Source organism: Sardina pilchardus, chromosome 9, assembly GCF_963854185.1.
Source record: "Sardina pilchardus chromosome 9, fSarPil1.1, whole genome shotgun sequence".
Lineage (NCBI taxonomy): Eukaryota > Metazoa > Chordata > Actinopteri > Clupeiformes > Clupeidae > Sardina > Sardina pilchardus.
Window position 1 is genome coordinate 18,514,174 of NC_085002.1, and position 27,945 is coordinate 18,542,118.

Below are 27,945 nucleotides of genomic sequence, written 5' to 3' on the forward strand. Positions count from 1 at the left end.
CGTTATTTGAACCGCGAGCTCCTCCTTGCGAGCTATCAGTGGACTGAGCAGACCGTTTCCCGAAAATAAACACCAAAGGCGCTGTGGATAGGGTTAAACAAGGAAATGAAAACTTCCGCTGTTGAAATCTTCAATGGGTTTAGCAAATGCAATTTATGCCACTATACACGAAATTATTCACACTTCCATGACTGGCCAAATCTACGTTAGCCTTTCTCCTTGCTATCCACACGATGTCACTATAGACCACATTTGACATGAAACCTTGGACTGAACTTCATACCCAACCAAAACTATCACTCGTTGCATCGTTGGCCAACAATCGTGCTTTGCACTGAAGGGACTTTTTGCAGTGCAGTGCAACACAGTTGAGAATCGACCCTTTTTATGGGCATTTAGACAGCATGGAACTGGACTGTCTAGCTCCTGCGTTCCCCGTTCCTTTTTTCTTTTTAAATTTAGTTTTGCCCTAATGTAAGAGACAGTGATGACAATTACTCTGTTTATTCGTTGAGCAACGATGTCAGGAAATTGTCCCCTGTCAAGATAAAAATTCGAAGTCCAACAACTTCGCCATACTGTGTTTAACAACCAGCCTACATTCCATAGGAAAACAGGAGCTGCACATCATCAGCGACATAATAAAAGTGTAAGTATTACAATGCAATGCGTGCATCTTATTTCTTTGCAGATTTATTTTCTCAAAATGCCTTTTCATCTCTATTAGCTTAGGGTATACACTATAGGCCCTAGACTGATATGAGACATATTGTTGCCCACGATGCACAGCCACGCAAATGATGTGGGGGGCATGGGGAAAAGGCATTGAGGTCTGGTGGTGGGAAGCCAGAATCCCGCATATAGCCAACTGAAAAAAAGTTTTAAAAAAACCAGTGGTTGTTGTTTTTATGTGCTGCTCTCATGGGAAGCCTGGCTGAAAATGCTAAACTCAAAAGTAGGCCATTTGTTAGTCTACACCTCAGAATTACCAGAGTGGTTCTTAGTGTTTGAGGAAACCATCTAGACCTATATGTAGTTTACTGCAGACCAAGGTCAGAGATTAGAAGCATTTAGGCTACCCTATTATTATGGGCATCACGTCTTAAAGCACCATAGACCTGCAACTGGATACACATGTGTGTGTAAAATTAAAATAGGGCACACAAACTCAGATTTAGATAAGCTTTTTGGGCTGATATGTTTAAACGATTTTGACTCTTGTGTCTGCTGCACAGGGATGTTGTCTTTGGTTGTCAGTTAATTTAGTTTTAAAAGATTTCAAAGTAGCATAGCCTACAATACAATCAAGCACTCCATTCTTTAAGACTAGAGGGCCACATGTCCATGTTCTGGAGCTCAATCTGATTTCTAGCAGTTGTCAATTATAAGGGAACAGTTATGTAGGGAAAAAAGAGAAGTGGCCCCAACTGGCTCAAAAGTGCTCACATCACTGGGCAGCCAAGGGCAAGCCTTCGGCTGGACCAATCGAATGATGGGTGATTTTCAGTATTTTAATGGTTAAAGTCAATCTTGGTGGTCCCGCCCATTTCTCAGAGCTATTGGATACATTTCCAGAAGCACCACCCCTCTAGTTATGCTATTGGTGTACTGCAGTTACTATAATAATCTCTTCTGCAATCGAACAGTTATAGCACTCCCACGTAGCCTACAGAGCGTCCTGAGGCCAAACACTGTTTCTTTAAAAATCTGGCCGCACTGTGGTAACTCATCGCAGTGCTGTTAGTCCGTTAACAGGTCACAGCAAAAGCTAAGCGGAAATCATGGTAAGAAGTTTACTTTTTAATCGTTATCGTTATTTATGGCAGTGTGAATTTTGCTTGAAACGTAGCCTACTGTACAAAGTGCTGATGGTCAAAGAACAAATCAACAACACGCTGGCAGTCGTGGACACACGGGGCTCAAACGTCACGTTGTGTCAGAAGTCTGTGATTCTTTGATGACTGGAGTATGATCAACAGTAGCTTGTGGTATCGCTCTAGTCTACAAACATAAACGCCCTGCTACAAGGTAGCGCTATTTAGGGAGATAAAAATGTGATACATTTCGCACTGACGTTTCAAACACCTCGTGGGAACGTCGCACTGTATGTGCGTGTGGTAAGAGTGACCGCAATAGGTCCGTGATATTTTGTCGGTTTTGGTAATGTCCCAATAATGCATTTTCTAAAAACATAGCACAGTGTGTCCAGAAAAGCATTGCCCAATGACAAGACAACCCCAGCGTTGAGTCTTTGCCAGCTGATTTCTTTGCTTCGCATCAGTTACTCATTACCTCAATCAGGAAGGAGCTTAAAGTCATGGAGAGGACATGGGCACAGGCAATCTCTCACTCCCTGGCAATAAATCAGCACAGTGTCATAACAGAACGATTGACCCTGCAACTGTAAGTTATGCTGAATTCATGAGTCTGACAGCCTTCCTGTTGAATTCGTGCGAATAGATGTGAGGAGCCAGCCAGCCACTAGTTAGATTTGTGTAAGACTGCAAGACTAAACGTATACGTTGTATACGCGCAATTCATGCAGATGGTCGGCCTACCACTTAACCTCTGATTTTGACAAGTTATTATCCAATATCCGGACATATTCGTGGGGAGAGACATGACCGATTAGCTCAAATTCACTGTCACGCCATCCGTTTCATTTGAAAGTAGGCTACTTGCGGTGAGGTTTCGGAGGAAGGAAGTCCCGTAGAATCAAGAAGCGCTTAATAGCCATCATATTTGGAGTCAGCAAACATCCGAGGCCCCGTTATTGTAAACATTTATACAGAAATGTTCTAGCCTTATGAGTGCATAAAAGAACAGAGAAGAGAGTTCAGGTGTGGGAGCCAAAAATTATCATTTGTTGTTAGAAGAATCATGGCAAAAATAATAATACATGGCACAAATATAACAAGCCTATTTGGCATCAAAAATGAATATGTGATGAATATGTCTGGTATTTTTCTGTCAGATTATCTACCTCTGACCAGGAAAAAATGAAACATTCTAGGATTTGTTCTTTGGATGTCTGGAGGATTCTTCTTTTCTCCCTTTCTTTCTTTCTTTCTTTTGCTTGTTTTCCAAATTCAGTGCTGGCGCTGGTATGAAGCTGTCTTACGTCATAGGTCATGACCTCAGATCTGCAGTCCGGGCCAGGCCCTTGATATCAGTGGCTTTGGTGGGGCTGTTTCCTATTTATCAGCGTAGTAGACTAGAGGTTATTTGGTTCCTATGAAGTCCCAGTGGTATACCAGTTGCAGTGGTATATTCATTGAATGATTTAAATAAAACGCCAGCTGATACAATAAGGATAACTGTATGTAAATCATGAAATGTTTTTAGAACGGGACGTCTGGAAGGCACCACCAGCACCACCAGCATCACCAGCATCAGTCATTTCCGTGGCACGCTAGGAATTTGTCCCCAGAGTTAACCAGAAACTTTTATAACCCTGAATGTCAAGATTTGCTAACCAACACATGGCCTGAGTGTGGCATCTGACATATTGTGGCTAACCAGCCAGCAGCAGCGTGTTTGAGCGTAGCAGCCGTGAGATAACGCTTGCCTTTGCTGCTGTGAGGGATGTTAGGATAGACTTTTGTTTTGACTCGTTGTTTTGAGGAGGGCTTGAACGTTTTGGCTGGAGGGCTAGTTTCCATTCGTTCCACTGCTGTTATCTTTCACATTGAGGACATTCACAGTGTAGCAGTTTACAGTACATCTTAGTATGAGTATACAATTTTAAACTACTTATATCAGAGTGTATCATCATTTCCCCATCATTAAAAAGAATGTATTCGTATTTAACGACTCATTAAAGAAATCATTGTGGTCTGTTAATAGATTTGCTGTTCTCTCCAAACTTGACTCATTTGAAGGCCAGTCTTTTATGGCGACAGCCAAAGATATCTGCAAGTCTATTTCCCCCCAGGGCTAATAAACAAGAGGCTACTGTCCATGGAAGTAGGCCATTACCCCACGGCCGCAACGCCTGTGACTCAGCTGTGACCACAAACCACAGTAAAGATTTCGTTTTAGCTCGTGTTCTCACAAACACCAAACGCGCACAAACACCCGAACACGTTGTATACCCGCGCCGCGGTCGCAAACAAACTCCTGTGTCCCACGAGAATGCCACCTCACCACAAATAATTGACTGGTTTACAGGATCAGTGACGACTTACTGACGCATAGTTGTGGTTTAAAGCCTCGCTGGCGGGCAGAGGCCCCAAACTGTTCCAAGAATCCTGGAATATTGACTGCTGCTTACGGCGCCGCTGGCATTGGTGAGGTGCCCGGCCCCAGGAATGACGCCCAGAATAAATCCATCCTCACCTCTGCGCCGCCAAGCCGAGCGGCACTGCCGGGTACGACTGTGTCTCAAAAGTGGTCTGCTTGGGGCTTGGCTGAAGGCGTCTTCACACAGAGACACGTGCATACACCCCTAACCCTAACACCCCCCCCCCACACACACACACACGGGCACACACGCGCACACACATACACACACAACGATGCCGCTCCGACAGGATACAGGGGGAGGATACTCTGTGGTTCTGATTCATGACCCAGTTCAGCCTCCCCTAGCCGCTGACACATGTCGGATGGAAGGCCGTTGGCATTCCCCCACTACACACACACACACACACACACACACACACACACACACACACACACACACACACACACCCTCCCTAGTCCTTGCTCCCTCACCTCCACCCCGGGGGGCACAGTGTCTAATGAGAGGGTGTGTGGCAACAAGACTGCCAAACTGCATCTGCTTACACCAGCACCTCCCCCGGAGCCTACAGGGGCACATCTGCCAAGGGAGCTCAGCCAGGAAAGTGTCCAGGAATGAGCAAGCCTCGCTGGGATGACTGCGCGCCAATACAGGGGGGTGAGCGGTGGGGGCAATGCCAGCAAATACCAAAGCCTTATGGGTTCACAGGCCGTCAGAGACAGCAGAACTGCACTGAGCTCAGTAGAAAGCGGGGAACTATTAGTAGTAAATGGCTGGTTGTCCACCCAAGTTCCCTGTTGTCAGTGTTTGCCAATGTTTTCTTTCAGAATGTTGTGATATTCTGTTTTCCCCAGATAGGGTCAAGTGTGTAGCTAACAGTGTTTAGGAAAACAGGCCTCATCTGGTTGATATGCTGCTTTGCTTAAGCCAACTTTCCTCTCCTTTTTTTATGGCCAGTATGATTGTCCTCTAATGAGCAGACTTTTTGCGCTACTTGATACAAAGATGTGCAGGCAGCTCGCTTTCAACTTGAGACCTCGTTCATCGACAGAGAGTTTCAGCAGGGCCAGAGAGTTGCAGCAGGGCCAGACAGTCGATCCTTATTCAGGTCGGCGCTCCAGAAAGTGTCCCCATTTCCCACGGTCTTCGGGCTGATGTCGGTCAGCACCTCTCGCTGCTGTCTCTACTCTGTTCTGTTCTCTCGTCGGCAGGCGCACTGGTTGTTCACACGGTTACAGTACAGAGGCTAATAGGAAGTAAAGGTGTCATGGAGCCAAATCCATCAGCGGAGGATTTGGGTGTGTGGGGGTTTGTGGTGGAGCGCGCTGAGTGGCCTGGCAAGAGTCCGATCGCACAAACTGCGGTCCAGTTCAGGTCACGGAGGACATGGCGAGAACGGAGGAGGGGGGTAGGGGGGCGGGGGAGGGTTATGGGGGGGGGCGGAGGGTAGCAGACAGGACGGCGGTCAGCAGGTCGACGGTGCCGACAGTGGCTGCCTGCATGCCCGGGTGAAATGAGGGTTCTGATCCGGGCCTGGCGTCTTGGGTTCTGAGGTCCTGGGCTCTGGCTGCTGACGAGGGGTTCTGGCTCCGTCCCTGGAGAGTGTGGCTGGCCGGCGGGGGATTTTGAGATCCAGAGAGGGCCAGGCCAAACCTAGCACACAGAGGAGATGAGCCAGATACCAACAAGGATAGAGAAAACACACACACACACACACACACACACACATTACCAGACAAGATTTGATCCAGATATTTTAAGATGGGTTTTTGGGATTGAAGAAGATTCTGGAATTTTGGCAAAAGTCTTGTAGTGTTGTAGTGGGAAACAGACACACACACACTCAACCGGCAACCTGTATACACACAAAACACATTGTACACACACTTACAGGACAAATACACAAGCTCACACACTATTATAGAAGCATTACAAGGATGTTTTTTGATACGTAAATGCCACGGTTTGCCGTACCATGGTTTACTAAGCAACAGCATTTCTTTTGAAATGACCAAAACTGGGGGCCAAGCTTGCAGTGTGACAGTGGAAAAGGTTTTAAGACAGCCAAGTATAAGATGATTGAATATGAATCATGATGTTGGTGCTCACACTTCAGGTGGTGGAACACTTCAGAGATACCAGATGTCTGATCTGGTTTCCTGTTTCCTGGGTGTTAACCTTTTGTGTTTTTGTAAGTTTCAGTTTCATTGGTCTTCCTGGGACACACAATAAGTAGATGAGGCTTTTCTTGTAAATGATACCCTCTCCACCAGGGTGATGATAAAGAAACATGCAGTTTCCTGTAACTTAGTTTATTCACAGAAATACATTTTTTTATTTTCATTTTGCTCTGGTCTGGTCTGGCAGGAAAGTGATGTTGGGGTGTTTGTGCTGTTCCCAGTGTGTGTGTTTGTGTCCCACTACAAGACTTTTGCCAAAATTCCAGAATCTTCTTCAATCTCAAAACCCTCACTTAAAATATCTGGATGAAATCCTGTCTTGTAATGCCATCATGGTAGTTATTCAGAGTTGCCGTGGATCACAATTGTGTAGAAGTTGTAAAAGGGCCAAGGTATTTATGTTCCAGAACGGTAGTCCGTAAGAAAGATTTACGACAGCACAACTCTGGGGGAGGTTCACATTGGGTAAAGAACAATTGCCTGTCACACACCTATCGGGTAACCGTAACCTGGGCAACAACTGGAAACACAGAAAGGGAGTTTCTGAAGGTGTCTGAGCCCCGCCCCCACAGCCTTGAATATCCTATGGGCAGGACGGTGTGGGCATGCCCTAACCCCTGAAAGTTCCCTCCCAGATCTAAATGAAACCACACTGTGGAATGCACACATTCTCTCTCTCTCTGTCTCTCTCTCTCTCTCTCTCTCTCTCTCTCTCTCTCTCTCTCTCTCTCTCTCTCTCTCTCACATGCACTCGCACAAACACGCCCCTCATTCTCACTCCCTCATGTAAAGCGCTCCAGTCTTGCCGTGCACCTCCTCCTGTTTCTTCCTGTGTTTTTGTATCGGGCTCCTTCCTCGTTTGGGCTGCTGCTGCTGCTGTTTTTCGGGACGGCTCGTTCCGAGCGTGAGGACAGTTCTGGGAAAGGGGAGACCTCCGCTCCAGGGTTCCACTGCTCGCCTGTTCCACACACCGGAGGGGGTTAGAGCTCTGAGCTGGGAAGCCCCCGACGTCTGTGTGTGTGTGTGTGTGGGTGTGGAGGGGGTGTTTCTTTAGGATAGGCGATTCCTAGTGTCGCTCCACAGCCGAGCCCCATCCACAGGAGTGGACAGAGAGCGGGTTTAGGTGGGGTGTCGAGGTGAGGTTGGAGACCGCAGGGACAGCGTGGGATGAAGTGGGGTGCAGTTTGAGGTCAAACTTTTTTGGGGTGAATGAAAGGAGAAGGTGTCCGGGCTATGGTGAGCGGAGGACAGGCCAGAAAACACACCCCTTAACAACAACGGAGGACTTTTGTTGGGATACCAGAAACACACGCACACACACTCGCACACACATGTGTGCACAGATGGACTCGCTCTCTTGTGTCCCGGTCCCACAGTGGGATAACCTTCCCAGTATTCTGGACAGATAAGCACACACACACACACACACACTTTCCAGGGGCTATCCTGGAGGAGAATGGAAACGCTGAGGGAGTCTATTCTGCACTTGACCTTTCAGATGTCCACCTACAAGCGGGCCACCTTGGACGAGGAGGAGCTGGTGGACTCTACCTCAGACGACATCTACCCCACGGCAGTCATGCAGGTGAGCAGGCATACTTTCTCCCTCGCTCATAATATTAAAAGGGATGACCCAAATTACCTGGGGGGAGGGGGGGCGTGTCCAAACACGTTTCTCTGCTTGTGTCAGTACTGCGACTGTTCTGCATGATTGCCGACTCGACGTCACGCTGGCTGTGTGAAGTCATGAGTGTCAATAGGAAACTAACACTTAGCCTAGTTAGTCAGAGACTGCACAGGTGACATGGTTGATTCATTGTGTAAAACTGTAGTCCTGCTTTGAATTAGGAAATATTTTTCCACTTCTGGAAGGAGATAGAAAACAGAATGCTTGTCTGTGTGAAGTGTTTTAAATTTGCAGATGTATCCATAGGAATGTAAGAAACGTTTCTTTGAAGTTGTGCTCCAGCATTGGCCAAGTCAAGCGCACAAATCTGTCATGCATTTATGAGCAATGGTTATCATTTATCAGCCATGGTTCATGGAGGAAACCTAGTCTAAAAAAGTAGACTAGGTTTTTTGGGCTATAACTTATCTCTGCGTTGCAATGTGTTGCGTATGGGAGCTCTTAACCGGTCATTTGTAGTAAAGTAAACTGGCCAGTTTGCAGTGCTTCAGATAGTCAAATGTCACTCACTTGTGTAAGATGGTATGCCAGATAGACCAGCGGATTTGCATGGCCTGTGTGCAGCTCAGAGGACGTCCCTATGTGATCCTTTGCCTCTCTGTCTCTGAGCTTCTCGCATACTTGTAGTGTGTGTGTCCCTCAGAAACTCATCATTCCAGTTTAATACTAGTTCTAGCTTGCTCTCATTCGCTCCTTCTCCCTACCTCCCACCTCCCCTCCCTCCCCCTTTCTCTCTCTCTCTCTTTCTCTCTCTCTCTCTCTCTCTTTCACTTGCTCTTCCTCTTCTGAGAACCTCGGCCTCATTACTCTTAAAGCATTTCTAAAATATTTTCCCTGGCTTTGGAAGGGAGTTAAGCGTCCAAAGGGTTTTTGTTATTCAGGCAAATCTTTGGCTTTTCTCTCTCTCTCTGTCTCTGCATCTCCCAGTGGTTTCTCTCCCTCGGGGGAATTCGGAGATATATATATATTTTAAAAAAACGCTTTGGGTTTGGCACACAGATCCCCAAAGAGCAGCACAGCCTGAGAGAGAGAGAGCGTGGGATTTACTTTAACGATCCTAGACTCCATCTTCCCTCCCGCCGCCGCAGAGCGCAAAGAGGACCACATTTGCTTTGACCTTTGCCCTCTTGGGGTTAATGGAGTATTTTCGGCTATCTGGGGTAAATCTGACTTGTGTTACTGAAATTAAGGCTGGTTGACTTGGTTTATTGTAAAGTGTTCACTACACCAATTAAAAGTGTCAGGGAACCACTTAGAAAAGTAATTGAAAAACGGTCAGAGAGAAATGTAGCTTATTGTGTATTTTCTTGGTGAAGGAGCTATAAGGTTTTGAACTAAATGTGATAGCAATACGGACTGAAAGTGCACAGTAATGGCATGCAATGTTATTCCAGTTTAACATCCTGTTTAGCCTGGAATGCGGAGTACTTACCTAGACTGTATAGAGAGGTGCTGTCTTGATTTGCCTTTTCCACTTTGTGTCAGGCAGAGAAATAGGAGAATATCAGAACATTCTAAATTAAGATGCTTAACATAGAAAGATAATTCATGGTGAGAATAGATAAGTGTTTGCAAAGGAAGTCAGTGTCAACATGTGTCTTTTCACTGCATCATTTTAAAAAGAAAACCAGTTTAAAACTTGACTTGTTAAACCACTATGGTAAGATGGGTAGGTATGTTTTGAACACAAAGCCAATTTCTCAGGACTTTTTTCCTTTTGTCACAGAGACAGGTTGGCTCTGCTGTGCCTCTTTGTGAGCATGTAGACTTATGTCATGCCACATTTCACATAGAACAAAAGGTTTGATGAAAACATATGATTGTGTGGCTCCACCCAGAGTAAGTGGTTCTTAGCCTACCTGGAGATCATATTGATGCCTTCATTTGTTCTTCATGTCAGAACAGATTCCAGCACTGCATAACCTCCTTTCTTACTATGACTTTGTACTTGAATGGTCAATGAGGTTATCCACAACAACTCTCCCATAGCATGTGTACAGATAGTAGTTTGATGAAGTGTTGAGTTTAAAGTTGCCTTGGTAACTAACTGAAGTGTGTCTGTGTGTGTGTGTGTGTGTCTGTGTCTGTGTCTGTCTGTCTGTGTCTGTCTGTCTGTCTGTGTCTGTCTGTGTCTGTCTGTGTCTGTCTGTGTGTCTGTGTGTCTGTGTCTGTGTGTGTCTGTGTCTGTGTCTGTGTCTGTGTCTGTGTCTGTGTCTGTGTCTGTGTGTCTGTCTGTGTCTGTCTGTGTCTGTGTGTTACCCAGGTGTCGCTGAATCGAGGCCCATGCTCCAAGTGCTGGGCAGAGAGGACCCACGTGGAGAGGAGGCTGCTGGTCTTGGTCTGCACGCTGTCCCTTGCCCTCTTCATCAGCCTTCTCACACTGGGGGTGCACTATCGGGCAGGTAGGTGGCCAGTCTGTTTGTGCCAGCGTCACCGTAGAGATGAGGAATGAGATGTTGGGTGAATGTGCTGCTTGGTGCTCTTTTTTGGCACACAGATTATAAGTGATGAGTGTAGTTCAAGTAAGGGATTGATTTCGCATACCTGTATTTTTGTTAGGAGGTCAGGCCCATTTATGATCCATTAAAGAGCCTTCTAGTGTGGCAGTTTATTGATCTGGCTTAAACACTTGTCCACTTGCTATTATTACTATCAATGAGTAGAAAATGCCTACGAAATCATCACTGCCCCTGCCATGCCTGTTGCTGTCCTCGATGGCATGGCAAGCAGATGTCCTATAGCATTTGGTTTTGTGAAGTATCTGCTTTCTATGATGATTATCACATAAAAACAGATCCCACCTCTGCCAAAGGACAAAAAAAAACATGTTCGTTTATCATACAGTCAATAAAATGCTGTGAATAAGTGGGTGAGTTGTTCTGTCTGATTCTAAGTCTGGATATTTGGGCGTGTGCTGGCTGGCGCCCTCTGTTCAGCTGATAAGGGTCCTGATGGTATCTGGCCAATGATCAAAAGTTAATTTCCCAGGAACTGCTGGGTACCTAGTAAGGCCTATGCACACATCACAGAACAACAACAGCAATCGAGCCGTTTCCGATGAAACGATACCAGCGCAATGCAAATTTCAAAGTTCAAATTTCCTCCAATGTTGACATCTCTTAGTCATGGACTTGTATAAAGTATCCAAGCGCTTCATGGTTGAAAAAGCAGCTCATTTCGGTGAAGTGTGTGCAGTTTTAATGTGTCGGAATGCATAACACATCCCGAATCAAATTGTGGTTAGGACCGTGTTTTGGGGGTTTGGGTGGAGTCAGGGTGGTAAGACATGGAGTATTCATTTCATAATGAGGTAGGGACTGTTTGGATACCTAAGCAGTGAAAATATCTGCTGGAGGGTGACTTTGCGGTGTTCACATACATACTTCTCTAGAGCCTGAAGGGTTTAATGAGCCTGTCCAGGGGTGAGATTCGGTGTCTTTAATCCACCTCTCCATTTTCTTGGCTCAAAAGCTAATATCTGCCCGTATTTGGAGAGGAAACAGAAATGCCACTTCCTCCTATTCAGCCACCCACGGCTGCCAGCTTCGCGACGAGCCCGGTTCTCTGAAACAACAAGTGGGTCACAAAGGGAGAAAGAGAATGAAAAAAAGAACAGCCAGACTGTTTACTTTCTCTCTCCTTTCCTCCTATTCAGCGGAGTTCACTCCCTCTCTCCCTCCCTCCCTCCTTCCCCTCTCTTTCTCTGTGTTTTATCATTTCAGATTAGGGAGTGAGGATCCGTCTTTGAGCCAAGTGTTTTTTTTTTTTGCTTGATGGGCCCTGACAATGAAGCCCATTGTAGTGCATTCCTCCTCAGCCTCCTCCTGATCTCCACTGGGCTCCACAAAAGCAAACAGGGCCATGTCGCGCCAATTATGCGCAGCATCGACGTAGCCAGTCTTATTGGTCCACTTCTGTGACAAAGGGCTCATTTGATAGGGAACACAACCTCCTTTGCTTCGCCTCTCAAAAGCAATGCATTTGCCCCCTGACGTAAAAAAATGCATGCACATACTGTATACAAGAGCGAGACAGAGAGTGCGATAGAGGGAAAATATATAAAGCTTTGTGTATTCAAGAAGTATGAAAATGTCTTCTGTGTCCTCTTCCAAGAGCAACAAGCCATAAACCTCTAAGCTGTGTGTGTGTGGGGAAGGGGGGGGGTGCGGTGAGAGCATTTGAGGACGTATATATGTTTTTCATCCAGAATGCCTGGGTAGTTGCCTGTGTGTGAGTATATTTATGTGCGTGTGGCTTGCCAAATAAACTGACAAGCACACTTAAAACAGCACCAAGGGGAAGAAAAACAAAATATCATGTTGACACTTTCTCTGTTGCAGCCAGCGAATACTGAAGCCTTTCTCAGCTTTACGCAACAAGTCAGTCTTGAAAATCAGCACTGCTGTCACTCAGGGGCTATGTGCAGGACAGATGACTGTTTTGAAATGTTTAAAGTTGTCCATATGACAACGTTTGACATGTCATTCTCATCGAAAAAATGTGCATGTTGAGGCCATGCAACAGAACTTTCCTGTTTTTAGCAGAAGGGTCACATGGATGGCCTCCTATACTGCTATACCTTTGGCATTTATCCCAACCATCCTGTTTACACTGCCCGCAGAAAGAAACTCAGGTGTGTGACAGGTGAGATTGAGAGAAAGGCAATGTGTACATGAGGGATTATGGGATTTAAGTGTAGCATTTGCATGTTAGAGAAGAGAGAGGGAGAGAAGGAGGGAGGGAGAGAGAGAAAGAAAGGGAAGGAGAGAGAGAGAAACTGATGAAAGACAACGCAACTTCTGAGCAATGTTCCTGAGTTCCTTTTGTTCGGCTATTTTCAATTGATATTGATATTGATATTTTTTTGTCTGAAGTACTTTTATGACTTAACACTCCACGTAGAACCGGTTATGAGGTTGTCCAGCATCCTCGGTTGACAAGTTCTCCCATGTATCATCACCAGTGAGAAAGGAGGAACCAGCTAAGGAAAGGAAAGACAGACCGTTGATGAGATTTAGAAAGGTCTTTCTCTCTGTTGGTGAGCATGTTGGTGTTGGCTCGATGAGAAGGCATATTCTTCTTGTCTGTATCTCTCTGCAGGCTTATCCATTTCTCCTGTTGCTTTCAGCACATTTCTGGAAATCGCACATCCTTTCCTAGAAGTCATATTTTGTGTTTTTGGCATTGGTGTGAAAGAACTGAATGTATCCAGATGGAGGTGCCACTTCCCTCCACTCTACACATACACACACACACACACACACTGCATTTGAAGTTTTCATATGGAGCCGTGCGTGGAAAAAGTGATGAATTAGTTCATTATGAAGCACTATAGAGCTGTCCCATTATGGGGAAGTTGTGAACTTTATTGCATCCATTGAGGGACATCCAAATCATAACTCATGCTTTTTTACACCTCACTTTGTTTAATCAGTTTCTGTACAGCACTCCCTGACTCATCTGTCTGCATGATATCATACATGCCATTTACATAACTTAACACACTCACACACACACACACACACACACACACACACACACACTTTTTACATAGTTATCGGTTGTTATCAACCATGCATGTGCCAGCAGTACGCACATTAAAAAACAATGAGAGTCTGAGAGTTGCCATGTCTCCCGTTGCTGTAGACCACCATGGCGTGTGTTTGTCGGAGTCGTGCGTGACCGTGGCCAGTGCTGTCCTGACCTCCATGGACCGCTCGGTGGACCCCTGCCAGGACTTCTACAACTACGCCTGCGGGGGCTGGATCAAGAGCAACCCGCTGCCCGAGGGCAAGTCCCGCTGGGGGCCCTTCAGCAACCTGTGGGAGCACAACATGGCCGTCATGAAGAACCTGCTGGGTAAGCAGCGTCCACTGCCCCACACACACACACACACACACACACACACACACACACACACACCAGGCCATGCCTCCGGGCCCGAGTGGTCATGCCGTGGTCAGCCAACTGAGTCAAAAGCTGCTTTAAGCGCTAATCCTTTTATTTGGGGATTTCTCAAAACCCGCAAGTAATCTCTCCTCTTACCGAAAGGGCAATTGCATTAGTGTGGTGTGGAAATGATGCTGAAGACAAGTATAGCCCCCTAAAACACACACACACATACACTTCCAAAAAACAAGCACAAACAAAAAACAAAACACAAACACACTGGCTTAACTCTCTCTCACACACACACACACACACACACACACACACACTCTTCCAAAAAACAAGCACAAACAAAAAACAAAACACAAACACACTGGCTAACACACACACACACACACACACACACACACATACACACACACACACACACACACACACACACACACACACACACTTCCAAAAAACAAGCACAAACAAAAAACAAAACACAAACACAGTTGGCTAACACACACACACACACACACACTTCCAAAAAAACAAGCACAAACAAAAAACAAAACAGCAAACACACTGGCTAAGACACACACTCACACACACACACTCACATACACACTCACACACACTCACACTCACACTCACTCTCCCTCTCACTCTCACACACACACACACACACAAACACACACACACACTTCTTTCAGTTTGTTAATATCAAGATCACACTGTTGATTGTTCTTATTAGACTGTGTCGTAATAGAATGCTGAATGGATACAACATTGTCCTTGTTGCTGTTGACTTCAGTGTGGTGGTGGTGGTGTTGATTTTGGTGTTGATTACTTCTGTGTGGTGGTGGTGGTGGTGGTTGACTGTGGTGTTGATTACTTCTGTGTGGTGGTGGTGGTGGTGGTGTTGACTGTGGTGTTGGTTTTGGTGTTGACGTCCTGTCTCATGTGTCCCTCAGAGAACACCACCATGAAGGGGCTGAGTAAAGCGGAGAAGAAGGCCCAGTGGTACTACCAGGCCTGCATGAACGAGGCCAAGATAGAATCTCTGGGAGCCCAGCCCCTGCAAGAGCTCATCAATGCTGTACGTTTGTCCTGGTTTACCCGTCAAACACTTCTGACATTCTCATCCTTTCATCCTGACATTAGGCTACATGCTTTGACATTTGGCGCATGCTGGTATTGTCAATACACACGGCCTGGCTCTGCCACCTGTGCGCTCACGGCAATCCAAATGTTCTCATCTGTAGTTCCCCGTTCCGTTGGTGGAACGTGCTACCAGTTCCTACCAGAGCAGGGGTGTCCCTCTCGATCTTCAAAAGCCTCCTGAAGACCCAGCTTTTCTGAGAGTACCTCCTCTTATAACACCACTAACAGCTACACATGCTTCATCTAGCACTTTCCTCCTTCTCCCCTATCCTGACTATCCCTCCCTTGACTTCACTTGAACTGTTATTCTGTTCTATGTGAGTAGTACTTATTGCTGCATTAACCATATCCTAGTGGCACTTTACCTTTACTGTACCCCGATTGCTGTAAGTCACTTTGGATAAAAGTGTCAGTTATATAGCTATATGTAAAATCAAAAGCTAATATATTACTGGTCATTGTCTATTACTGTTTACTTTCAGCAAGGCTAAAGCTGGCCCTTCTGTTGTGTATTTCAATGTTGGGCTGTACAGATAAATAGCTCACTGTGTTGTTCTTGAGATATACGTTATTGTATGTATTGCAAATAACTTGCATGTTTGGGTAGTTACACATCGGTCCGGGTGACACCTGTTGCAGTGTTTGTTTCATATACACTTGTAGTCGCTCCAGGGCGCTGTCTTGTGCTAATGATAAGTTGTTGGCTCGACCTTAATTGTGTACATTGGACTCAATCTTTAGATGATTGCATCAACAGTGTTTGCTTTGGTTCGGGCTGAGCCACAAGGGGCGGCGTGAACTGTGCCCTAGAAATATTGTTTTTGTCTTCCAGACGGGGGGCTGGGGCCTCGCCGAGCCCTGGGAGAAGGACAACTTCCAGGAGGTCCTGCGAATGGTGTCGGCTAACTACCACACCTCTCCCTTCTTCACAGTCTTTGTGAGCACAGACTCCAAGAGCTCCAACAGCAACATCATCCAGGTGTGTACTTGATTTGTAAAATACACACAGGCCTACTGATGAAATATCAGCAATGGTTATGCAACGGTATTGAAATGATTATGCAATGGTATGTACAGTATCTATTTATCTATTCACATCAGGGAAGATAATGCATGAAAACGTCTATCTGATGTCGGCTGTACTCTATAGTAGGTATTCTCAGATAGCCTGCTGAAAACGATCATGCAATGGGAGCTACAGAGGCCAGGTATTTGTTATACAGTAAGCGGTGGCCAAGAAGCTAGTTGTGTTTATTCTCTGGCTGGTCCTGTGACGTTCAGAGAACTGATCTGAGGCCAAGAGACAGAAAAAAGAGGAAGTGCTGGAGAGGAAAAGTTCAGGGTAGTAGGAGAAGGACAGGATTTAAATACTTAAACGTTTTTTTCCTCCTCCGTTTTGACGGGGCACTTAGTGTTTCCTTGAGCTAGTGGTTGTTTCTTTTATGCATTCCATTTTTTTTTCTTGTCAGCCGCCTTGTGCTCTGTTCCTTTAAGGTTTGTATCTGGAGGGTAAACATTTGTTTAAGATATCTAATATTATTGAGATCGCATAATAATGTCAGTACAAGAGTAAAAGAACAGTTACTGGACAAATAATTTTGTTCAGGGTCATGTTTGGACATGCTATCAAATAAACTTGAATTCAAACTGAAACATTTTTAAACCCAGAAACCATAAAAAAAGGTTAAATAGTTCAGAATGAGTCTGGATGCAGCTTAACGTGTATATCGTTATTGTGAATTGTTTTATTTGTTTCCCTTAGATAGTTTTGATGCTAAATTGACTGGAAAAGCGGCTTGTTTTTCCGAAAACTTGGCAACTTCTCGGCTATTTATTTGACACAGTCCATTTGATCTGGCAACCATCACGGCAATAAAAACCCTATTACTGGGCAATTTCAGGTCGGTGTCCAAGCTGTGAAAAGCAGTCCTTTTAAGGGTATATGTTTGCTTTCCTCCGCAGGTGGATCAGTCAGGGCTGGGGCTGCCCTCGCGGGATTATTACCTCAACAAGACTGCCAATGCAAAGGTATGCAGACAGACACAGTAAAAGTTTAGACCCCAGAGGCTTAACCCATCCTATGGAGCTGATTAAGATGGCTGTTAATCCACCCTGCTAATCAGCAGGTCGTTTTCATAGTCTGCTCTTTAATCAATTCCGTAAAATGTCTTATAAAGATTACGTTGTTACAATCCTATACATGCCAGCAGGCATAAAGGAAAGTCGCAGCAGAATCAGCAGATTACAATATTACAGGTTATGGTAATGAACATATATGTGACGTAATTTGACATCAATTGAGAGGTTCTGACTTTGTTTATGCTAACAGTACCTGAACGCGTATCTGGACTTCCTGGTGGAGATGGGGGTCTTGTTAGGCGGCTCCAAAGAGACGGCCCAGACCATGATGCAGGAGATTGTGGACTTTGAGACCATGCTAGCTAACATCACCGTGCCCCAGGAGGAGAGGCGGGATGAGGAGCTCATCTACCATAAGATACAGGCCAAGGATCTTGCAGTGAGTATCTGCTAACATACACACACACACACAAATAAACATACTTAAACATACATACACACACGCACACACACACACACACACACACGCACAGAATGTGTCTGATGGACACAGGACACAGGGCAGCAACACCAAAATCAACACCACCTCCATCAACACCAAAGTCAACACCACCACCACCACACAGAAGTCAGCAGCAATAAGGACAAGTCATATCCATTCAGCATTCTATTACAACACAGTCTAATAAGAACCATAAACAGAGTAATCTTGATATTAACAAACTGAGTTGTGTAAATGTGTGTGAGGGAGAGTTGAATTCTTAACGTGTTTTAAACTGAAACAAAACTGAGGTTTCATACTGGTGGTCATATTCAAATCTGATTACATGTTTAACTAGATGATTAATGATTAACGCACCTCTCAGTTCTAAACCACCGGGCTAAAATAATGATCTTAGTGTTGCCTGTACTGCATGTCAACATGCTAGTAAGCTGTACAACTCAAAATGCCATCTCCCTGTTCTGTCTGTGCCCCGTGGGTATGTGCAGACCCTAGCCCCTGCGGTGGACTGGATGCCCTTCCTCTCAGACATGTTTGCCCCTGTGAAGCTGAACGACTCAGAGCCTGTGGTGGTCTACGCCAAAGAGTACCTTCAGAAGGTGTCCGATCTCATCCAGAACACCAACAAGAGGTAACAGAGCTGCATGGCTGTCTACTATACTGTACATCATCTAAGGAAACTGCAGTGTAACCTGTGCATGAAGACTACATGCCGACTTCATTACACTGATAGCCAGTGTAATTAATGTATAGTACATGCTAAATACGATTATATCAACCTATAGCACGCTAATCAACTGTAGTACCATATTTCTGTTGTGAATTGGACTGAATAGTAAACCTGCATGCCTAAATCTTTTTTCTGCACTCTCACTCACTCTTATGCTAGTGGCAGAGAAGTGATCTCCACATCATGTGTGCTGGTCTAACACCATAGATATATATATTGGTATATATATATCTATGGTCTAACACAAGACTTGTTTCCCCCTAGTGTCCTGAACAACTACATGATCATGAAAGTGGTGAGAAAGATGGTCTCCATCCTCGACCAGAAGTTCCAGGACGCCGAGCAGCGCTTCTTCGAGGTCATGTACGGCACCAAAAAGGTGAGCGAGGCGTTTAACAGGCTTTATAAAAGCATGAAGCAAAGTCGCATTGATCTAGATCCTGATTCTCAACTCTGATGCTGGGGAAAGAAAGCCTCAGGCAAACAGATATCTCATCTGATAGACCTCAGAATGCAACTACACGTAAATCCCCCTATCTTTCTTCCTGAGGGCACCACACCCACCACGCATCCATCACTAAATCCCACATTTGCTTATCGCCCCGATAAAAAGACATTAGCCTCTGGACGTACATGACACCTGAAGTAGACTATGCGTTTGATCTGACTCAGAGTAAAGCACGCAGCATTAGCGGCTTTTTGGTGCGGTCATCAGTGAGGAGGCAGTGGAGTTTGGAAATGGTACTAGAGACGACAGAGTTCGTCAGACTGACCCCCTCACTGCTCCACTGGGCTGACGGAGGTCGGAGGGGGGTGTGGGGTGGGGGGGGGGGGGGGGGGGGGGGGGGGGCGGGGGGGTTGAGGTGACGTGTGGGCCCGCTGGCGGCGGTCGCAGCGCCCCTGTGGCCTTAGGCGGTCCAGGCTCTTATCAGGACGCGGGATTCAGTTCCACTAGCTTTCCCTTCCGCTAGGGTCACGCTGTAATAACAAACCGGGATCTCCGAGTTCTTAGCTCGCTGTGTGGGCGTATGTGAGTTCACGCATGCATCTGTCAGTGGGCGGAGGCGTGTGTGTGTGTGTGTTCTTGTGTGTGTGTGTGTGTGTGTGTGTGTGTGTGTGTTCTTGTCTGTGTGTGTGTTCTTGTCTGTGTGTGTGTGTGTGTGTGTGTGTGTGTGTGTGTGTGCATGCCTGCAAGGGTGTGTGGATTTTGCCATCCCTATCTCATTTTAAGGAAGTACGAGTTTCCATGTGTATGTGCGTGACATGATTGAGCCTCTCCTTGTGGTTTTGCACACTGACTCTTGACCTCTTCAGCCTCTTCAACCTCTTCTGACCCACACACACACGCCAGCACACACATGCGCACATACACACACACTCAGTCACACATACTGTCTCTTACACACACACACACACACAGACACACACGCGCGCACACACACACACACACACACACACACACACACACACACACACACACACACACATACACACATACACACACACTCAGTCACACATACACTCTCGTACACACACACAAAGACACACACACACACACACACACACACACACATATAACTAATTTTCTCAGTATCTCCAGTCACTTCCATCCCTGCCCCCCCCTCTTCCCCCCCCCCCACACACACACACACACACACACCCTTCCTCTCTGACCGTTCCCACCCCCGCTCCCCCCCAGCTGTGAAGCCTCTGCGAAGACTCCAAACATCTCCGTAAGAGAGGGGAAGTGAGGGGTGACAAGGGTGTCCTGTTGCTGCCAGTCTCCGTGTGGCTTGTAAAAACAAAAGCCAGACTCCAAGGGGTGGAATGCAGTCCACATGATGGATAAGAAACAAATAAAGGAGCTTGAACAGAGTTTTTCCAAAACATCTCCCCCCATTACTGACTCAATACTATTAATCATTGATTTGTGAATGTTTCAGGTTGTTGTTATTAAAATGTTTACAAAAGGCTGTTTGTTAGTCACGGAATCGTCTTACTCTACATGGCCAGTAAGCAAGATTTCCTCCTTTGGCGGGAAGTGACGCTTCCCTTTTTCTAAGCTCTAGAGTAATAGTCAGTGATTTGTGAACGGAACATGAGGCAGCGTTCAGAACAAAGGGCTCAGACGTGACGTCACTATGTGAGGTTCCTTTGGAATTTTAAGGATCATATTTAGTAGGAGCACCTTGGCTGGGATGGAACGGTGCATGACTGGTCTTCTTTGTTCACTGCGGGCATGTTGAGATGGTTAGTGGTGGCTTATGCATGTGTGGGTGTGGGTGGGTTGGATGTCGTCACAACAAACCATATTGAGATTAAAATGTGTCATAAACACACATAAACCTTTGGTGTTCAGAGTCAGGATGAATCTGTTGACGTGTGTGTGTGTGTGTGTGTGTGTGTGTTTTACTTTGTTGTAGAGTTGCACCCCACGCTGGAAACTGTGTGTGAGCGATACAGACAGCGCATTAGGCTTTGCTCTTGGGGCCTTGTTCGTCAAAGCCACATTCGCAGAGGACAGCAAGACTATCGTAAGTGACACCATCACACCCCCAGCAACCCCCCCCCCCCCACACACACACACACACACAAGCACACACATACACACACACTCATTTTAATGTCACTCAGCACTTGGAACTGGCTGATTTCATGTTTAGTTCTAACCTCCTCATTCAACAGTTATGTCACTTAGTCACTATCCAAGCGTTGTGTTACACCAACAAAACCAGATGGCTGACTAATACTGCAAGAAGTTTCTTTTCACTGAAAACACTCTCGAGGGAGCTGTCTGTCAGTGACCTGTCCTTTGGTGTGCTTCCCTCTCTCTCTAGGCTGAAGCCATGGTTTCAGAGATCAAATGGGCCTTTGAGGACAGCCTGAAAGACACTGCCTGGATGGACCCGGACACTAAAAAGGCTGCCAAGGAAAAAGTAAGTGTGTGTGTGCGCCTGTGTCTGTGTGTGCGCCTGTGTGTGCGTGCGTGTGTGTGCGTCTGTGCAAGTTCTGCTTTGAATACCTTCCCCGAGCGTGGCCAAATTGAGTTCCCACCCATCCCATTACCTGTGCCCTGCAGCTCAGCTTAGCGGATTTGACACATAGATGGAAATGTCAGCCTGTCGGGTTGTGTTGTTATGGCAGCGCTGGCTGACCGTGGTCCAATGTGCCGGTCCTGGCTGTGGGGGGTTCACTTCACAGCGTACTGCACATCTTGTCCTCCCTGAGGAGACCGCGTGAAACACTGGGCGACACGGCTTGGGAGCAAACTGAACTTTTGGCTTGTTGATAGAAGAGTGTCCTTACATAACCCTGATGTAATATTATGATAGCAGTTTTATTCATGGCAACATATGAACCATTTGAAAACATTGATGTGTTTACATTCACAGATTAACTGTGCAAGAGATGTAATTGAAGTGAGAAATCCCCTACGTGTTTTCATAAGTAGTCAGTAGCAGTCCCGGGAGCAGTTTTTCAGTCCAAAAGGGAACAGTCCTTTTTTCAGACTTCAGAATTATACAAAAGAGATGCATTGGTGATTGTTTTGTAGAAGGACTTTTATTTATTTCGCTGATCATCACCCAAATGTCAGTTCTTGCTTCTCAATGAATCTCTTCTCAAAAAGTCCTCGTAAATGTTGAAAAGGGTTGTTGCTCCGATGTTGTAGTGGTAGCAGGCCTAAACACACAGGGCATATAGGGCCTCCTACAATGACCTATCCTGACCCTTTAGCTCAGTTTAAATCCAGCATGTCCACATCCTCTGCCATAACACATATTTGACTATGGAACTGATGAGTCTGTTTGCAAATCTCAGTTGCTCTACAGCTCCACCTGGTGGTTCTTATTTCTCTCCTCAGGCAGATGCCATTTACAACATGGTAGGCTATCCCAAGTTCATCATGGACCCAAAGGAACTGGACAAGGTCTTCAATGATGTAGGTATAAAGGAATACGGATCGGTAGCATTGTGTGGCTAATTGACTTATGCTTAAAGGTACTTAGTACAAATCAGTACATGCTTACTATGCCCTTTCAAGATAATTAAAAGCCTACTCAGTGGGCTGCTTTTGGATAAAGGCACACATGGCCACTCTCTCAAGTTTTGTTTTGTTCTCTCTTTCTTTCTTTTGCAGTTTGAGGTGGTGTCAGAGCTGTACTTTCAGAATGTCATGCAGTACTACAACTTCTCTGGCAGAGTCACAGCAGACCAGCTGAGGAAGGCCCCAAACAGGAACCAGTGAGTATGGTCGGCCCTGCGCCTAAAATACGTCTCAACTTCATGAAGGAACACACACACACACACACATACACACACACACACACACACACACACACACAATACTGTAGTAGCAGGTGGTTTGGCTCCAATCCTCACATGATTTCTCGGTATGTGGCTTGACGTCCGGGAAGCACTTTGTGGTTGACAAACACTCAAACTTCAGAGATCACAGGAAGTGCTGTGTGAGCTTAACTTGCCGTTGTTAAAGTGGCTCTCGCATCCTCAGATCTGTCAGAGCTTTGATACGCCTTGACACCTACATCAACTGTTTTCAACCAGCCATAACTGAGACATACCGATACTTAGTAGCCTGGCTAGCGCCTACCACTTCTCAAATGAGACGTGGTCTGGCAACCAGACGTTAATTTTCTCGTAATTGAAAAAAATGCCCAGATCCGTTCATTGGGCGCCACGGATGTCTATCAAATGCGTCTGTCCATAGCTCATCATGGTCTTGCTTTCCCCCCTGTTCTGTGATTGGTCCCCTATCTCAGGCAAAATTTTGGGGCGGTAGTTTCCAGACTGCCTTAGCAACGTGAACGAAATCACCGCGCAAGGCAGGATGGGAACACCCAGGCTAGATACTTAGACAAATAGAAAACTAGAGAGGGAGAGGAAAAGAGATATTCGTGCATGTTGATGTGATTTCTCATATTCACAGGTGGAGTATGACCCCTCCCACGGTGAACGCCTACTACAACCCCACCAAGAATGAGATGGTCCTGCCCGCCGGCATCCTCCAGACTCCATTTTACAGCCGCACATGGCCAAAGTAAGACCCGCCTCCCTCCTAGCTCCAGTGGCACCAACATGGCATGGCATGGCATTCATGTCCATAACCAAGAATATGCTCTTCACCATCCACCAGCCTTTTACTGAAAATGACCCATCATCAGTCATACGCACTGCCATCATTCACATCCTCTTTCATCTCTTCCATGCACTTTTGTCAGTTTCATTCAGTGAGTGATCTCATGACTCGCATGCACTATCCTCACTGAGATGCACTCCCTACTCATGCACGTGCCACTTTCATCACTCATGTAGGCTACACATATAGCCGCTGGGGATGCTACAGGGAGTGTGTGGAGTTATGTGTAGGGTTTGAATTGTCTTCGTCCATGGAGGTTTTATATACAACTGGATAGCGAGAGCGAGAGAGAGGAAGTACTGCCCCATGCTAGGCTAGTTACTTCAACCAAATAAGCCACAATTAGCCATTGCGTTCTGACTTCAGTGACAGAACAGAGCACAGGTGGTTGTTTCTACACATTCTGTTACTATTACTTGATCATTTTTAGAGGTTTGAAATGAAAAATAAACTCCACTTAGCACCTTTAGTACTACGTACATATGGACATTTCAGTGCTTAATGATTCATCTCGTTTCAGAGCCCTGAATTTTGGAGGAATTGGTGTTGTAATGGGGCACGAACTGACACATGCCTTTGATGACCAAGGTAAGTACTCAGCAAAAAAACAAACTTGATTCGGTGTCAGTCAAAGAGTACAGTCAACGATTGAATGATTCTACATTTAATACTATCATTATGCTTTGAAAAACACAATCTAACTGTGAGATGATACCACTGCGTTTGGCCCATTAGGGAGGGAGTATGACAAGGACGGAAACCTGCGGTCCTGGTGGCAGAACTCGTCGGTGGAGGCCTTCAAGCACCAGACCCAGTGCATGGTGGAGCAGTACAGCAACTACACCATCAACAAGGAGCCTCTGAACGGCAAGCACACCCTGGGGGAGAACATAGCCGACAACGGGGGACTGAAGGCTGCATACAAGGTCAGAAAAGAGACCTATCTGAGTGACTCAGCTCAGCTGGTTAGGCAAGACAAGGCCAGTGCCTAGCCATGGGTGCACATTACCAGGAATACGGTGTTGTATGTAGAGCATTCAGAAAGCAAATCATTTCAGTGCAAAATAATAATAAAAAAAAAATAACGAGCTCTGCTGAATTACAGAATATAATAAACATTAGAAATGAGCTATCTAAGAAAGTTAGGTAAGATTTTTTTCAAAGAGCCAGGGATTTAAGGCTTTGGTTTATAAACAAACTAAAAGAAAACATCAGATTTATGACATTCTCTCAGGAGGCAAAGTCGAATGGTCATTTAATAAGTCTGCTAACATCATGCTGTTATGCCCTTGATGGCATTCATCAGATGAAGGCTATGTGGAATGAGCCAGTATTATAGCTTGGATGCTTTCGGTTATTCACTCCATGAACAGTCATTATGAGAATAGAATGTGAATGCGTTTCACACCTACCCAGGCACTGACACACTCTCCTTTATAGACAGATGTCTGTCTGTGCTTAGGAAAAAAAGGCCCATTAACACTGAAGAAGGCCACAAGCCGAAACACGTCTGTGCAATAAACATTTTTTTCTCCTTTTTTTTCTCCATCTACACTGAAGCCAGAACAGCTTGTGTGTAGGACGTATTTGTGAAAAGCATTCGCAGAGCTTGAGAAGAGGAAGAGAGCAGCCCTGACCTCATGAGGGGGGTCCAGTCAGTTTAAAAAAAGAACACGCTAACACGTTTCCGAAGCAGCAGCATGCTTTGCGCAATACACGGAAAATGTGTGATGCGCATGGAACCTGCCACCCCCATCACCTCTGTCACTCTCCCCACCACCCCAGCTAGTTTTCCTCCTTCATTACTCTGAGGTTAATAGGGCACGAAGGCGAAGGTGGGGGTGGGGGTTGGGGGGCACCAAAGCCTATCTGGGGTGGAAAATCGGGGCAAGCCTATCTCACTGTAAAGCCTTGGAACACAACAGGTGGCGGAGACTAGGGCCGCCGCTCGCACATTCTTTCCGTCGGCTCAAAGGCCGTAGGTTACTGGTGTGGACGAGCAAAACATATGGTAGGGAAGGACCTGGCGTGCCCTGGGTTAGCGCAGGTGTCAAGAGAGGAAATCAGGTCTAGGTGGTCCAGGGAAGGTGCTGTGCTGTGCTGTGCTGTGCTGTGCTGTGCTGTGCTGTGCTGTGCTGTGCTGTGCTGTGTGAAGGTGTTTCTGTGGAGCTGAAAGAAAGTACAATTAGGAAAATGTAACCTGACCGCTGTCTCACAGGCCTACGTGAACTGGACCGAGAAGAACGGCGAGGAGGACACACTGCCTGCCCTGGGGTTGACCAACCATCAGCTGTTTTTTGTTGGATTCGCCCAGGTGAGTGACTGCAATTCCTTTTCTTTTTTTGATTCTCTGACATTTGCATAACATCTTCTGTTTGATTTGATTATTTGATACCTATCACATACAACTCATTGGATTTTTTTTGTTTTTATAAAAACAGAGGTCGTAAACAAATGTGTCATTTATTCACATATGCATGTATAAATATGTTATGACATGTTGTTAGAGCTTGTTAGAAATATTATCAGATAATACCATGAAATTTGAATGAGCACTGAATTTCTAGACATGTTTACTGTTAAGCCATGGACTTGGTTTGCCCTCCAGTTTGGATGGCAATGTTGATGTGGGCTTGGCCAAACACAGGTTATTCAAGATGGCGCCAACCCATTATTACGAAGTGCCAAGAGTTATGAAGGATTGTTGGACGATGTCCCATAGCTGAACTGTTATTATAGCGAATCTGGACAAAAGAAATCCCATTTGATTTCATTCAATATCACAGCACATTGAAAACTTCAATTCAGTAAAAGTGCTGTGTTAAAAGTTCCCCATACTATGTTGTCTCATGAAAGCTTGTGTGTGTGTGTGTGTGTGTGTGTGTGCGCATGTGTGTGTGTCACCTCTTGGTCACACAGGTGTGGTGTTCTGTGCGGACCCCTGAAAGCTCCCACGAGGGTGTGATCACGGATCCCCACAGCCCGTCACGGTACCGCGTCATCGGCACCGTCTCCAACTCCCAGGACTTCTCCAGGCACTTCAGCTGCCCGGCCAACTCCCCCATGAACCCCAAGCGGAAGTGCGAGCTCTGGTGAAAAATGCACGCACCAGGGCCCTATGATCCTGGCCATGCTTTGCTGTGGCAAAGTGGCCTGTGTGGGGTCATGATGAACTCTCCTTCAGAGATGGCCAAGACAGAGACGAGTGATTGACAGGTGGATGAACAAATCACAGGAGCTCTGCTTGCTCAGCTCTCACTTCTCAGGTTGCCTAATCCGGACTGCCAAGCCTGGAGGAGGAATCCAGCTCCCGCCTCAGCTCGTCTTCGTTAATGTGTGGAGGAAAACACACTCTTCACACTTTTTTTATTTTTGTTTTAATCTCTGAGGAGCACATTGAAATAGCGAAATGTGTTTTGCTCCTTGGTTGAGGTGAGGAGACGCACTATTAACACTGGAAACCAAACAGGTTGAGTTTAATGAAGAGACTAAAGGAGTTTGTGGGTGGGGTGGGGTATAATTCTTTGCATCAGGGCTTATGAATAAAAAAAAATGAGGCCAAGCACCTCTGTCTTAATATTTCTTTTTTTTTTAAGTGGAAAATAATATTTATTTTTCTGCCTTTATTACAATGCCTTGTCTTTTCGTATGGTTCTTGTTCATATGTAAAATAGCTTGCAAATGTAATTCTTAAAAATGTTTAGATTGTTTTTATGTAAGTCTTTGTATAAGTCTGTATAAGTCAAGATAAGTGTCTTGTAAAGCTCCTGCCAAATGCTCTTGTGAATGTCTTTGTAATGAGCACTGCATCCTTAGAAGACAGAGGCCTGACCCTTCGGATGTTTGCTCCATTCTCCACCTGGGCACATTAAATCATATAAATGCACAGATTTTAAAGAAGTGACCGTGTATATATAGATATAAATTGTGCAATAACTTTTTTTTTGTAAAGTTTGGAAATTTGAAGAAGATGACTGATGGAATGTGAGATGTGTTTAAAATAGCTTGCTATGTTAGAATCGATCTATCTGCTAACATTGTCACATGCATTCATTTAGAACAGCCATCATGCTACAAATGCTGGTTCTCATTTTGTCAGAAATGTTTCAGTATGGCCTAAGACTTTGAGAATGCTGTGTTCGTGTATGCAGAACCAGGCTACCTAGGCCACATCTGAAATGGAAAAGAACCATGAAGTCACCTGGTATTGCATATGCCTTGGCTTTTAACCATTTATGCCTCATTTTGTATCTCTTACACATTAAATTCGAAAATAAAAATAATTTCTATAAAATACCCCCTTTGTTGTCTTCTCTCTTTCGGTAGTTTCA

The 27,945-nt window shown here is 45.6% G+C and overlaps 1 protein-coding gene across 3 annotated transcripts; it reads left to right on the plus strand.

The window, feature by feature from the left end:
- The first annotated feature begins 1,640 nt into the window (after window positions 1-1,640).
- ece1 (endothelin converting enzyme 1) lies at window positions 1,641-27,908 on the plus strand. Of its 3 annotated transcripts, XM_062546091.1 has the most exons (19): window positions 1,641-1,784; window positions 7,922-8,008; window positions 10,374-10,512; window positions 13,757-13,969; window positions 14,959-15,083; window positions 15,981-16,127; window positions 17,111-17,176; window positions 17,478-17,666; window positions 18,218-18,360; window positions 18,724-18,838; window positions 20,883-20,993; window positions 21,297-21,395; window positions 22,322-22,399; window positions 22,598-22,701; window positions 23,405-23,515; window positions 24,135-24,202; window positions 24,350-24,540; window positions 25,833-25,928; window positions 26,534-27,908. In XM_062546091.1, exons 1-19 carry the CDS (start codon window positions 1,782-1,784, stop codon window positions 26,708-26,710), a joined length of 2,262 nt encoding a protein of 753 aa, XP_062402075.1. In that variant the 5' UTR covers window positions 1,641-1,781; the 3' UTR covers window positions 26,711-27,908. The 3 variants fall into 3 exon arrangements, with proteins under 3 accessions (XP_062402075.1, XP_062402074.1, XP_062402076.1); XM_062546090.1 differs by lacking the exon at window positions 1,641-1,784 and having other exon boundaries at window positions 7,259-8,008; XM_062546092.1 differs by lacking the exons at window positions 1,641-1,784; window positions 7,922-8,008 and adding an exon at window positions 8,949-9,270.
- Window positions 27,909-27,945: the final 37 nt, after the last annotated feature.